Source organism: Aotus nancymaae, unplaced genomic scaffold, assembly GCF_030222135.1.
Source record: "Aotus nancymaae isolate 86718 unplaced genomic scaffold, 86718_ANA_hifiasm-v0.15.2.pri h1tg000025l, whole genome shotgun sequence".
In the NCBI taxonomy this organism is placed as follows: domain Eukaryota; kingdom Metazoa; phylum Chordata; class Mammalia; order Primates; family Aotidae; genus Aotus; species Aotus nancymaae.
In genome coordinates this window covers 17,815,671-17,830,460 of record NW_026988438.1, presented here as the reverse complement: position 1 = coordinate 17,830,460, position 14,790 = coordinate 17,815,671, and the positions used below count along the sequence as shown (strand labels likewise).

The window sequence follows — 14,790 nt, the reverse complement described above, 5'->3', positions numbered from 1 at the left end:
TCCTCTCCACAGACATTTTTTAAACCCCCCAATGAAGGAAGTCCACATTCTGGCATATCCTTTTAATAAGGTTCCCCTTACCAAGATTCTGTTAGGGTACAGCTTCTTAAATTTTATTGTCTTTGCTTTTATTAAGGAAGACTGGGGCATTAAATTAAAGATGATTTGTCTTATTTTCTAATATTTAATATTTTTTCTGTGGTAATATCTGTTGCAAAGTAAACCAAATCCTGACTTTGAAAGTTATCCCAGCATGTGTTTAGAAATAATTTTCTATGACTCTAAATAGAGAACTAAATAGAGAACTCAAGAATGAAGTCAACTCTTTAGTTCTGCAGCAGTCAGGAGCAGATAGTCTATTTTGTATTTATGTGTTGATAACCTGTGAAGCAGAGAGGGTAAAAATAATAATAGATCCTGCTATGGATATGTTAAGTCTCTAGACTTACTACAAGTTCCCAGTATTGAATAAATTAGGTAATGTAAATTTATCAATTTCCACAGCCACATTTGTTGTACTAGGATCACTGCTTCTCAAACGTTTATGTGCAAAAAGAATCTCTTGGAGATGAGAATGACATTTTGATTCACAGGCCTGGACTTGGAGGGATTTGGGGGATCAAGCTGAGATTCTTCATTTCTAACAAATTCCCAGATGATATTACTGGTCCCCAGACCACACTTGCACTAAAAAGGTTCTAGGTGGTAAATAGCAGCTGATAAGACCTTGCCCTCGGAGTCTAGAAGGTGGCTGCCAGAATGACAATTTAGAGCCATTCTTAGCAAACATTTTTCTGTAAAGGACTAGATAGTAAATATTTTAAACCTTGTAGCCATGGATCTATATTTCATATTCTTGGTTGGTTTGCTTGTTTTTACAACTTAAAAACCCACCTTAGCTCTAAGGCATACCCTTGGCTTGAGCAAGAAGCTAAAGTCAAATCCTGTGGGCGTGAAGTTAGCCCATGCCTGCCAGATCTGGCATTGATATAAGCCCCTTGTTTTGCGAGGACTCTTAGAACTGTAGGAGAACCGTGAGGATTCCAGTTCTAAAAAGCTTTATATGAAGGTTGTGTATTGAGGAAGGAAAGAAGATAAAATTATTTGGAAGAAGATAAAAAGAAGCTACCATTTTGATTAATTCATGTGAAATGAAAATCTCTAAAAAGTATTAACATTTAGGTAATAAATAAGAGCCTAGGAAGAACTTCAAGATGGACCCAGGATGCATTTAACTTCTGCAATATATATGATAAGCTTACCTACTTATGAGTCAGTGTAGTGTCCTGTCATGGTTAAAAACCTCGTCCAACTTGTGTCTGAAGCCCAGTTCCACTGCTTACTAACTGGGTAACTTTAGAAAAGCTACTTAACTATTCTGAGATATAATAATACCCCTGTCATATGGGTTGTTAATATTCAATGAGAGCGTGTGCTTTAAAGTGTTTAGAAAATGGTAAATAATGACCGTTACTATATTATTATGAGTATGACTGAATCCTATAAAAGAATCCTGTGACTGTCAGGCTGTCCATTAGAGTTGTCCTAGATATGGCTATCCTGGCATTCATGTCTTCTTTCTTGTCTTTGTAGACGTAATGGGGAAATTTGAACCTACATCCCTCAGTAACAACATATTTAACTTCTGCAAATCTAGCAAAAACCTCATTATTAAACAAGTCAAGTCACTATTCCATGTATTGTATTTGTAAAGGTGGGATTTCTTTGGGTCAAAGAGAGATGGATAGACTTATCTTCCCAATGTGGCTATCAGTAGCTATTCCATTACTTATTTTGAAGAATATTGAAAACAGCTTTACCTCAGTGACTTGCTTATCCTAGTTTCATTTCAGTGTTTCACTGGATAATGAATGAAACTTTTGTCTGCCATGTCAGGACATCCAGACAGTAGTTAAAATAACAGTATCAGCAGTGTCCTTGCTTAAGAAAGATTTGTAGAAATTATAAGAAATTTAATTTTTTAAAGTACTGAATAACTGTAAACTTTTTCTGTCTTTAAACAAAGTGTTATTTTTTGGACTAAAAATGCTTAAGAATTTCAGAAGTTTAAAACATTGGTTTTGGGGTTGTTTATTATTTTTATTATTTTTAACTAGAGGAACTCATTACTGAAAAACAAGAATTACTAATCTTAAAATAAGAAGCCACTGGTATCTAAATCCTTTTTTGTCATTTCAAATACATACTGTACATACTGTTACATTTTTGTTGTGTTAACTTTATATTTTTAATGTTTTAAAAATAGGTAGCATGAAATAACTTATTTGAACCTGTGGTTGCAAGTTTTTGAAAAAAACTTTTTTAGCTTTTAGTAAAACATGGAGGAGACTTGTTTGCCGAGAATGAAAATAAAGATACTCCTTGCGATTGTGCTGAAAAGCAACACCACAAAGATTTGGCCCTCAATCTGGAATCTCAAATGGTATTCTCACGGGATCCTGAGGCTGAAGAAATAGAAGCTGAATATGCTGCATTAGACAAACGAGAGGTCAGTTTTTTTTTCTCAGTAAAAAAATTACATGTAATTTTAGATTTTATGTTATTTTGTATTTTTTCTTCTTTAAAACTCAGTTTGTGTGTTCTTCTTTACAGTATTCTAAATATCCTGTCATCTCCATAGCCATGAAGTATGAAAATACATCTAGGCTAGCCGCCATGGCTCATGCCTGTGGTTCCAGTGCTTTGGGAGGCCAAGGCACTAGAGTTCGAGACCAGCCTGGGCAATATAGCAAGAATCTATTTCTACAAAAAAATATAAAAATTTGCTGGGAATGGTGGCCCACACTCATTGTTCTAGCTACTCTGGAGGCTAAGGCAAGAGGACTGCTTGAGCCCAAGAGTTCAAGGCTACCATGAGCTATGATCATGCCAGGGCACTCCAGCCTGGTGACAAAGTGAGACCCTGTCTCTAACTTTAAAAATAAATAAATAATGACAACTAGGAAATCTGGAGCTATGGGTCTTTTGTCTATCATATACAAGTGTGTTTACTTACAGATAAATAAGGTGCTGATATGTGATATGAATCCCTATCACTCTTAGTACTACAAGACTCCAACCCTCCTGTTCATCAGTCTTACCTTCTCTTCTGGGTTGATCTTATCAACAGACGTGCTTTGGTAGATCCCATCTTAAAAACAAAATAAAAAACAAAAAAGCAGCCATTGACTCAACCCTTCCCTAGCCCTGTCTCTCTTCCTCTTTAGTTGTAGCCCCGTATCTCTTATCTTCTTAGGAAGAGAACCACTTCCTCACCTTCCATTCACTCTTTAGCCCACTGCAGTGTGCCTTTCTTCCCTTCTACTCTGATGGAACTGCCCCCCATCATGGAGTGACATGTTGCCAAATCTAGTGGGTACTTTTCTGCCTTCATCTTACTTGAATTCCTCAGTGGTGCTTGATGCAATTGACCAATTCCTTCTTAATAAAACACTTTTCTCTTGGCTTTGGGGACAACATTCTCTTCTGGTTTTCCTTTATGTCTTCCTGGTCTCAGTAAGTATTACCTCTGTCCACTGATTTGCTCAAGCATAAATGTGGGAAGCATTCTTGATTCCTCACATTTTCTTAATCATCACATCCCAACACTTGGGAAATCCTGTCAATTTTACCTCCAAAAATACAACCTAAATTTATCTGTTCTTCCCAACCTGTACTCCTACCTCTCTAGGCCCTTACCACCTTCACTTCTTGTCTGAGCTGCTATGATAGTTTCCTTACTGATCTTCTTCCTTCTATTCTTGTCTCTTTATAATCCATATTGTACACAGGATTCACAATGACATTTTGAAAGTTATACATATCATTAAAATCATTTAATGATTTTTCATTGTACTTAGAATAAAATCCAAACTGTTTGCTTGGATGTAAGCCCTTATGTGATCTGACCACTACCTGCCTTTCCAGCGTTATCTCAGACCTTTTATCCCCAGCGCACCTTGCTCTGTTGTAATACCTAGACTACACAAAGGCATTTGCAGTTGCTCTTTTCTAGATCTGAAATCTCCCAGTTATTTTTGCCATTCTTTCTAAAAAAGATCTCCTCTCTTCCCATATTTTTTACTATATGCCCTTTTTACTTTAATTTTTAAATTCTTTTTTTATTAATATTATTTTTGATTGAAAAATAATTGTATACATTTGTGAGTACAGTGTTGCATTTATATATATATATATATATATATACACACACACACACACACACACAATGTGGATTGATTAAATCAAGCTAATTAACATATCCATCCCTAAGTCACCTATAATTTTTTGAGGAGCATTTATGAGGAGATGCTTGAAATGTACTCTTATTTTGAAATACGCAATACATTACTATTGGTTATAGTCACCATTGTGTAATAGATCGCAAAACCTATTCTTCCTATCTTATCAGCAACTTTATACCTCCTGTTTATTTTTCGCAGGACCTATTCAACAGACTGTTTTCAATGTTTGAAACACTGCTTGCCCAAAGTAGGCATCCATAGATATTTCTTAAAGAAATTATAACACAGTAAATTTTTTCCTCTGAAAAGGATTCTGATTCCTCAGTATTTAGTGCTAACTTGATTCTTAAAGGTATTATGTAACTATTGATTTGTATGTGTTTATAAAAATAATCATATAATCATGTTGTTTATTTTCCCCATGAATTCCCAACAATTTCTGAGCTTTATACTCTCCATATGACCAAAAGAACTGAGTTTCTTGGGATTAAAATTCACTTTAAAAAAAATCTTTTGTTTCTGTATTTAGGTTATTTTATAGGCAAGCTTATTCAGATTAAGAACACACAGAAAGAGAGAGGACCTGTGCCCTAACCATTTTGCTGGCCCTTCACATAGTTATTTATTCCACATGGGAACCTTGAATGAAAATTGTGCTCCCGTCCCCACCTTTTTTTAGTGAGGAAGATAAACCAGAAAATAACTGAATAATTTGCTGGGATCAAAGTGAGCTGAACTTCATCCATCTGACTTCAGGTCCAAGCAACTTCTGTTTGCCATATTGCCTCCTTTTTGACAATCCATTATCTTGAGTCAAACAGAAATCGTTACTATAATAATTAGTATGATCAATTAGTCAGAGGACATTTGAGCAATAATAGTCCAGAAATAATATTGATGTAATCAAACTGAAAGACATTTAGTTTTTTTCCCCAACATACCATCTTATTTTAATTTATAATTGAATCAGAAAATAATAGTAGGCATTATCAGTAGATTTAAGATCTAAATGTACTTAATATAACTAATATTATGTTAAAAGTTACAGAACAGTTTGATACTAATTATATAGGAAAAAACTATGTATAAGAAGAATATTGAAGTATATCAAAATGATCATTATGATTATAGGTAATCTCCTTTACTATTATTATTTTGTCTATTTTTATGCATTTCCTGACATTTGTAATGAATATTTATTGCTAAAAATGTAAAATAATTTCTTCATACTGACTGTACTCCTGAGTGGTAACAGTTTCTTGTGTTTACTATCAGACTTAAGCAAACATATATATATATTGAATTTTTAATGCAAAAGTAAGATTATGTCATACTGAATTCTATATTTTTCAACTTAATATATCATGAACATCTCTCCTAAGCCAGAACATATAATCTACATATTTTAAACATTTACCTATTGATAAACATTTAATTCAAATATTTTTACCTTTGAAAAAAGGCTACAGTGAATATTTTTCTGAGATATAATTTTCTTTATCCAGTTGTGCCATTATTGTAGTTAAAAATATGGATTCTATTGTGCCATTATTGTAGTTAAAAATATGGATTCTAGAGCCAGACTGGCTAGGTTCATATGTTTGCCTGATGATTGTACTATGTGACCTTGAGCAGATTACTTAAACTCTCTGCCTCAGTCTCTCTTTTTTTTTTTAGACGAAGTCTTGCTTTGTTGCCCAGGCTGGAGTGCAGTAGCTCGATCTCCGCTCACTGCAACCTCTGCCTCCTGGGTTCAAGCCATTCTCCTGCCTCAGCCACCTGAGTAGCTGGGATTACAGGCCCATGCCACCACACCCAACTAATTTTTATAGTTTTAGTAGAGATGGGGTTTCCCCATGTTGTTCAGGCTGGTCTCAAACTTCTGACCTCGTGATCCGCCCACCTCGGCTTCCCAAAGTGTAGGGATTACAGGCATCAGCTACCTTGCCCGGCCCTCAGTCTCTTCTTAAAATGAAGTTAACAGTCCCAGCCTCATAGGGTTGTAGTGATGCTTAATGAGTTAATATATGTATATGCTTTGACCAGTGTCTGACTAATTTTAAACATTAGCTAGTTGTCTGCTGCTATAATCATGATTATTACTTCATAGTCATCATTATTGCGTTGTACACATTTTAAAAGTATAGTTCCTATGTGTCTCTAGAAATTGGTTTGATGGGTCTTAAGATTTTAAACTTTTTTTTTGAGCCGGAGTTTCGCTCTTGTTACCCAGGCTGGAGTGCAATGGCGCTATCTCGGCTCACCGAAGATTTTAAACTTTAACAGATGCTCATAAACTGTCCTGAAAGATTATATTAATTGACTTTTATTTCATTAGTATATTAGAGAATCCTTTCCCTCACATTCTTGCTAGCATTGGATATTATCAGTGCTATTGTTATTTAGCCAGTTTGGACAAATAAATGATACTTTGTTTTATTTCTCTGATTATCATATGAATTGACTGTTCAGTTGTGCATTTTCTATGACTTATGTTTTCTTAATGCTAAGAGAACTTTGTGTATTTTTCCATATCCTAAGTTTTTTACATATTATGGTATTCAGAGGTATAATTTTTTTCCTTTATGTCTTCTGAATTTGTGACTTGCTAATACTATGATCACATGTTCCTATATTTTTCTAGTTTTGTAGATTTTTTCAACCCATATTGGATTCGTTTTGTCTACTATTTTCATAATATAAAGAATAATACTTTCATACTCAAATAAATACCTATGCCTGGATGTTTATAGCAGTACTATTTATAATAGACAAAAGGTGAAAACAGCTCAAATGTTGATCAACTAATAAATGGGTAAATAAGATATGAGATATACACACAATAGAATATTACTTAGCCATAAAAAGGAATGAACTACTAATACATGCTATAATATGGATCAGCCTCAAAAACATTATGCTAAGTGAAAGAAAGCCAGACTCAAAAGGTCACATTTGAATGATTCCATTTATATGAAAGATCCAAAATAGATAAAAGCCATAGAAACAGAAACTCATATGCTGGGCATTGCCTTAGCTGGCTACCTGGTTAGCATGTTTAACCTACTCTGTTCTGCAGGAGCTGCTGGCTTCCTGTGATGCCCAGGCAAGACAGCTAAATAAGGAGAGATAAAGTTAAAATGCCAAGAACTAGGGGCAGGGAGGATAAGGAATGACTACTTAATGTTTATAGGGCTTTCTTTTGGAGTTATGGAAATGTTTTGAAACTAGATAAAGATGGTGATTGTACAACATTGTAAGTGTACTAGATGCCACTGGATTGTACACCTTAAAATGGTTAATTTTATGAGTTTTACCTGAATTTTTTTTTTAATTATTATTTTTGAGACAGACAGGGTGAAGAATAGTGGCGCCATCTCAGCTCGCTGTAACCTCTGCCTCCCAGGTTCAAGCGATTCTCCTGCCTCAGCCTCCCAAGTAGCTGGGATTACAGGTGCCCACTGCCACATCTGGCTAATTTTTGCATTTTTAGTAGAGACAGGGTTTCACCATGTTGACCAGGCTTGTCTTGAACTCCTGGCCTCCAGTGATCCACCTACCTCAGCCTCGCAAATTGCTGGGATTACAGACATGAACCACCACACCTGACCCCCTTGAATTTTTAAAAACATCAATGCTTTCTTTAAAACTTATTTTTGTACCTTCTACTTTGACCCTGGTTAACTTTTGGGCTATTTTGCCTATGCTAGTGATTTTACATGGCCTGCTATTTGATTGTATTGTCATATATTTAGATACTTTTAAAAATTTATGTTCTCAGGTGAAATGTGTATTTCAGCTGAGTTTTAATTCAGTTAATGATGTGGACAGTGTATAATATATTTCTATAACTTCTTTTTTGTTTTTGAGACAGAGTTTCGCTCTTGTTACCCAGGCTGGAGTGCAATGGCGCGATCTCGACTCACTGCAACCTCCGCCTCCTGGGTTCAGTCAATTCTCCTGCCTCAGCCTCCTGAGTAGCTGGGATTACAGGCACGCACCACCGTGCCCAGCTAATTTTTGCATTTTTAGTAGAGACGGGGTTTCACCGTGTTGACCAGGATGGTCTTGATCTCTTGACCTCGTGATCCACCCGCCTCGGCCTCCCAAAGTGCTGGGATTACAGGCTTTAACCACCGCGCCTGGCTTCTATAACTTCTTGATACATCTTAATTTAGTCTTTTCTTCCAAATTATTAATTATAAATGGGTAAAATCCGCTTCTTAATCCCATCATTCAACAATACTGAGCGACTGCTCTGCTAGACACTGTTTTAGATGCTTGGAGGAACAAAGATAAGTTCCTGCCCTCTAGGTGTTTAGGTTCCAGCAGGGGGAGAGAAGCACACAAATAAGTTTAAAAGTAAGTGAACATGTAATTTTGGAGAGTGGGAACTGCTATAAAGAGATTTCTTAAATGAGGTATTTAAGTGATGGTTGGGAAGAGTGTCTTCAGTTTATTTAAACATCAAAAGGAGAATGGAAAAATTAGCGAGTATTAGACCTAAGTTGGGGTCAGATTCTGTAGGAGTAGGACTGTGTGACTACATCTGAGTATATGAAGTGAAAAGTGGGCAGTATGCTGCTTTGAAAGCCCATCTGAAGAATCCTCCTTCCCTTCCCTGCTCTTTGTCTATAACTTAAAAAGGCTCAAAGTTCTTTTTCTGACAAGAAACTCATGCTGGACATTGCTGGCTACATTAGTTAGCAGGTTTAACCTACTCTACTCTGCAGGAGCTGCTGGCTTCCTGTTATATCAGAGTACAGCACAGCGTGGCCTAGGTCTTGATGCCCAGGCAAGAACTGCTGAATAAAGAGAGAGGAGGCCGGGTGCGGTGGCTCACACCTATAGTCCCAGAACTTTGGGAGGCCGAGGTGAGCAGATCACCTGAGGTCAGGAGTTCAAGACCAGCCTGGTCAACATGGTGAAACCCTGTCTCTACTAAAAATACAAAAATTAGCTGGGCGTGGTGGTGCATGCCTATAATCCCAGCTACTCAGGAGGCTGAGGCAGGAGAATCACTTGAACCCGGGAGGTGGAGGTTGCAGTGAGCCAAGATTGCACCATTGCACTACAGCCTGGGCGACAAGAGAGCGATTTCATCCCCCCCAAAAAAAAGAAAAAAGAGAGAGAGAGACGAAACTGAAATGAAGGGAAGAGTCAAAGAATCCTAAAGACTTTCCTGGCTATTTTTTTTTCGCTCTCCTCCCAAGCTAAGCTCATAGATAAGCTAATGAGAGATTACTATTAAGGGGAATTAGAAATATCCTTTCTCTCTGAGCATCTAAACATCTTTTAATTTTTTTTTCTTTATTTTTTCTTTATTTCTTTAAAAGCCTACAGCACCCGGTATTCCCAGGCAGTCTCCCATTCAAGTACCAACCAGGCCCGACCCTGCTTAGCTTCCGAGATCAGACGAGATCAGGCATGTTCAGGGTGGTATGGCCGTAGACATCTTTTAAATTTTTGACAGTTGCAGATACTTTTGGGTAAATAAGTGCCTGTTCTTTTCTCTTTTTTTTAACAGTAAACATATTTTGCCGATATAGTCAGGATGGCAAAGGGGAGGGGAGGCTATTTTCCTTGTGGAAAAAAGTAAAAACAAATACTTTCCTAACTCCTTTTTGTGATGGTCTTCCTTAAATAATTTTGAAGAGAACCATCATTTTATAATAATACCAAGGTAGTGCAGTTTGTATGATAGGCTGTATCACAATTTTTCAGTGGTCTTTTGGTAGTAGTAGTATGCACTGATGCAAAAGAGGTAATTTTATTCACATTTCTTTTTAATTTAGTTTTCTTTTTCTTTGTGTCAGTACTGACTGCTTTGAAGGTTATTTCTGGTTTGTTTAGTCTGAAAATAGAAGCAGTTTATCTTTGCAACAGGGAGAAAGGCACCTTCATTTTAATCTATCTTGCAGAAGAGTGAAGTAGTGCCCACTTGGGACTGAGCAATGTATTGAAATGCTTCACATGACCTAATTACAGTTCTGTTGTGAAGATTCAGAGTGGATATGTTATATGTTCATGAAGGCAGTGTGTCTCTGTCCTTTAAGAATTATTTTTCTTCCACTGTTACCTATTGAAGTTTAAAGCTGCATGCATTTTTAAAAACTGGATCTATACAGATTGTTTCATATTATCTCTTCTTTCTTAATTTACCTAAAATTAAATCTTCAGATATATTATGTCGGAATTACAAACAAAGCTAATTTTCCCCTATAAGTTACTTGCACTGTTATTCTCAAGATAACACTAATCTGGAGAATCATTATTAAATTCACCATTTTCTCTTTCCCTATTTGGATCAATGTAAATGAAGTCGAATGATGGCTAACCTGAAAAAGCACATTTAGGATATAAGACCAGGAAATGTAAAATTGCCAGCATTGGGAATATCAAAAAATAGTCACTGTCATTGCTGAGGCAAGGAGAGGTACCTGGAATCCCAAGTCTGGATTTGGAATACATTTTCTAGAAGCAGTATATGACTTCTGTACTAGAATGAGTAGTACTGATTTAACCATTAAAGAATTTTTTTTGTTTTTTTTTTTTGAGACGGAGTTTCGCTCTTGTTACCCAGGCTGGAGTGCAATGGCGCGATCTCGGCTCACCGCAACCTCTGCCTTCTGGGTTCAGGCAATTCTCCTGCCTCAGCCTCCTGAGTAGCTGGGATTACAGGCACGCGCCACCATGCCCAGCTAATTTTTTGTATTTTTAGTAGAGACGGGGTTTCACCATGTTGACCAGGATGGTCTCGATCTCTTGACCTCGTGATCCACCTGCCTCGGCCTCCCAAAGTGCTGGGATTACAGGCTTGAGCCACCGCGCCCGGCCACCATTAAAGAGTTTATTAGGTTTTTGCAGGGGAACTCATGTCTCATAAATTAGTTTAAAAGCAAACTGCATGTGATAGTTTGGGGCTTTTCTAAGTATAATTTGGATTAAGTTGTAGTGCTTCTTTCTCTCTTATTTAATAGTATTCCTATATAGAAAATTTAGGTTAACTTTCCTTAAAAAAAGAGAGAGAGAGAGAGATGAGGTCTTGTTATGTTGCTCAGGCTAGACTGCAGTGGCTATTCACTGGCATGTTTATAGCACACTACAGCATCAAACTCCTGGGCTCAAGTGATCCTCCTGCTTCTCAGTCTCCCTAGTAGCTGAGATAATGGCCATTTGCCAAGTTCTGCTCCATTTCTTTTACGTTGATAGAATTCCCAAATTGTGCCTACTTGAACATAATATATTCATACCCAGTAGATTTGCAGAAAGAACAGACTGGACAATAATACTGAGAATTTTAATGATGATTGATTTTTGCTCAATGATGGGATTATAGGTTTTTATTTCTAATGCTTTCTGTATAATCCAAAATTTTAAAACTGTAAGATAAGATGGTCTTGCCATGATACTATGATATTTTATTTTTAGAATAAGGTACATGAGTCCCAGTATCTGCTTTATAACTTGTGAAAGGCAGTTTGAAGTCCATAATAATGGAGCATTCAAAAAGCCTTTTGAACTTTAATAACCAAATTTAAATTGGAAGATTAAATAAATGATAATCATACACAGTCATCCCTCAGTATCAGTGGGGGTTGGTTTCAGGACCCTCGTGGATACCAAAATCCACAGATACTCAAGTCCCTTATATAAAATGGGGTAGTATTTGCATTTATCCTGTACACATCCTCCCATATACTTTAAATCATCTCTAGGTTAGTTATAATAACTAATACAATGTAAATAATATGCATTGGTTGTTATACTGTGTTATATAAGGAATAAAGAAAAAAAGTCTGTGCATGTTTAGTATAGACACAACATTTTTTTTACCCCAACCGTTTTCAATACTCAGTTGGTCTAGTCCATGGAATTCGGAACCATGAATACATAGGACTGACTATATATTGTTTATAGGCAATTTGATACTTCCTATGAATATAATGCCATTTAACTTTTTTTTTTCTTTTCAAAGCCATATGAAGGATTAAGGCCTCAGGATCTTCGTAGATTGAAAGATATGCTTATTGTGGAAACTGCAGACATGCTTCAGGCTCCTCTGTTTACTGCTGAAGCTTTACTTCGAGCTCATGGTAATGAAAGAAATGTCTTGTGCTTCTGGTAGCATGAGTAACTTTTGAAACTTCTGAGGTTTTAAAAGGGCTATTTTTATATTTTAATACAGAACAATTGGTTTGTTAAACAAGCCTAAATTGTGTTTTGTGCAGTTGTTACTGCAATACTCAGTTTCTCATAACATCTTGTATTTTGAAAATATATAAATATTTTATATTTATAAATATAAATATCTTGTATTTATGCTGTAAACTGGCATATATCAAAGAGGAAAACTTGGAAGATTCTTTTTAGAAATTGAACTACTAAAGCAAATTATAGATTGTCTCATTTTAGAACTATGTCTGATTTTACTGAGATTGAGCATTGAAATTTATAATCCTAGTCCTGGTTTTGACAGTAATTTTTGCTAAAGTCATTCAAGTATAAAATTATGGTAGTTTAATTAAATACCTAAGAATTGTGCTATTAGTATTGTCAGTTTTATTTATTTTATGTAGTAGCTATTTCTCTCCATGAAGTGCACAAAGTGAAGTTAAAGGGTCACCTTGGAACTATATTGTCCCTTTAAGGTTTTCTTGTTTTTTGCTTTATTTTGTTTGTTTTTAGACATAACTAACTTTGCATAGGGAAATTTTTCTAAGTGCTCAGTTTGTTTTATGTTCTTTATATTTCTTATGACAGGCATTCTGGGAGTTCTCGCATATTGGGTTGGATCCTCTTATTGCCCACATGATATTTGACATTTTGGGTGGTTTCAGACAAAAGTATTTTCTGGTTTAAAAATATTCTTAAAAAGATACAAGGTAAATTCTGAATTTAAAAAATAAAAACTAAAAATACATTTAAAAAGAAAAATCAATGGCTATTCTATTCCAGTCATTTTGAGGCCCAGCTGGCTATTTTAACTGTAAATCTTTATCATCTATACTAAAATAGAATTCCACCTTCCAAAATTTTTATATAATCTTTTGATTAGAAGAAAATTTAAAACTCCCTTTTTTATCATTCATTGATCACCACTGTTAATAATTTGATATATAACCCTCCAGAATCACTACATGAAAAAATATATATTTTTACATTTTTTATATTGTATTACTTTATGTATCATAAATATTTTATTTCTTATATTTTAGAAATTCTGAATAGTTTATAGTATATACATTTTATAAACTTCTCTCTCTCTCTACATATATATATATATATGTATATATATATATATTTTTTTTTAGACAGAATCTTGCTTGTTGCCAGGATGAGTGCAGTGGTGTGATGTCGGCTCACTACAACCTCTGCCTCCCAGGTTCAGGCAATTCTCATGCCTCAGCCTCCTGAGTAGCTGGGATTACAGGTGCATACCACCACACCCAGCTAATTTTTGTAGTTTTAGTAGAGACAGGGTTTCCCCATGTTGCCCAGGCTGGTCTCGAACTCCCAATCTTAGGTGATCCACCTGCTTCGCCCTCCCAAAGTGCTGGGATTACAGGTGTGAGCCACCACACCTGGCCTACCTTCAATATTGATGTTTCCCACAGTTCTACAATTGGCATTCTTTTCCTACCTTATCTACCTGTAGCTCTGAAATTTTAATGTAAATAAGAATTGACTGGGAAACTAAACAAAGATTCCTAGGAATAACTCCAGAGATTCTAAGTCGTTAGATCTAGTGTAAGGTCTAAAAATATGTGTTGTGAACAAGCCTACCAAGTGGACCATTCTCTGAGAAACATTGCTGTGCACATTTATCTCATGAAATCAGTGGCTTCAAAAACCACCTAAACAATAAAGATTTTGTCTACAATCTGACTTTAATCGAGTATTCTGCTGTATTTCTAAAAGCCTATTTATTATTTCTCTCAATCTATGGATGATCACAGCTGGACTTATCATTTCTCCCACTGTGTTGATTAGTGGGCAGCAATATTCACCTAATTTTCCTAGCCAGAAACTTGAAAGTCATATTTTAGTCCTCTGTCTCTATTATATTTGGCCACAGTCCCATTATTTCTCTTACTAAATATCTTTCGGCCTCCCCTCACCCTCCCTAGCTCTTTCAATTTCCACTGCCACTGACTTAAGGCTCTCATTACTTTTCATAATTGAAGTGCCTAGTCTCCAGTTTTACCATTCTTCTTTCACCCAACTCATTTCTCATATTGCCATTATTGTGTTCTTTTAAAATGCAGACCTGAGCATGTCATTCCTCTGCTGCAAACCCACTGGCTTGCTACAGACTTAAAATCATCCCAAATTTTTAATAGACTATGACACATAAAGTTCTTTATCTGGACTGTCAGTCTTCCCATTTCTTTGCCTTTCCCACTCCAACTTATCCTTAGAAATCATTTCTTCTAGGAAACCTTTTCTGAGTGCGTCTTCCAGAATCGCAATTGAGACCCATATAATGGGTCTATTCCCATGTTATCCCATGCATATATGTGTCGTACACTTAGAACAGAGTATT

General features: G+C 35.9%; 1 protein-coding gene and 1 non-coding gene across 10 annotated transcripts in view; one reads left to right on the top strand and one right to left on the bottom strand.

The window, feature by feature from the left end:
- The window catches only part of ANKIB1 (ankyrin repeat and IBR domain containing 1), a 159,579-nt gene that overhangs the window by 72,444 nt on the left and 72,345 nt on the right, over window positions 1-14,790 (top strand). For 8 of the 9 annotated variants that reach the window (XM_012450828.2, XM_012450827.2, XM_012450829.2 and 5 more), the window contains 2 exons: window positions 2,327-2,509; window positions 12,223-12,340. In XM_012450828.2, the coding sequence (XP_012306251.1) occupies window positions 2,327-2,509; window positions 12,223-12,340 (301 nt within the window). The remainder of the gene's footprint in view (window positions 1-2,326; window positions 2,510-12,222; window positions 12,341-14,790) is intronic. The other variant, XM_064380395.1, reaches the window with a different exon arrangement.
- On the bottom strand, window positions 9,579-9,697 carry LOC135276537 (5S ribosomal RNA). Its single transcript, XR_010344104.1, has one exon. It is a non-coding gene; the product is annotated as a 5S ribosomal RNA (ribosomal RNA).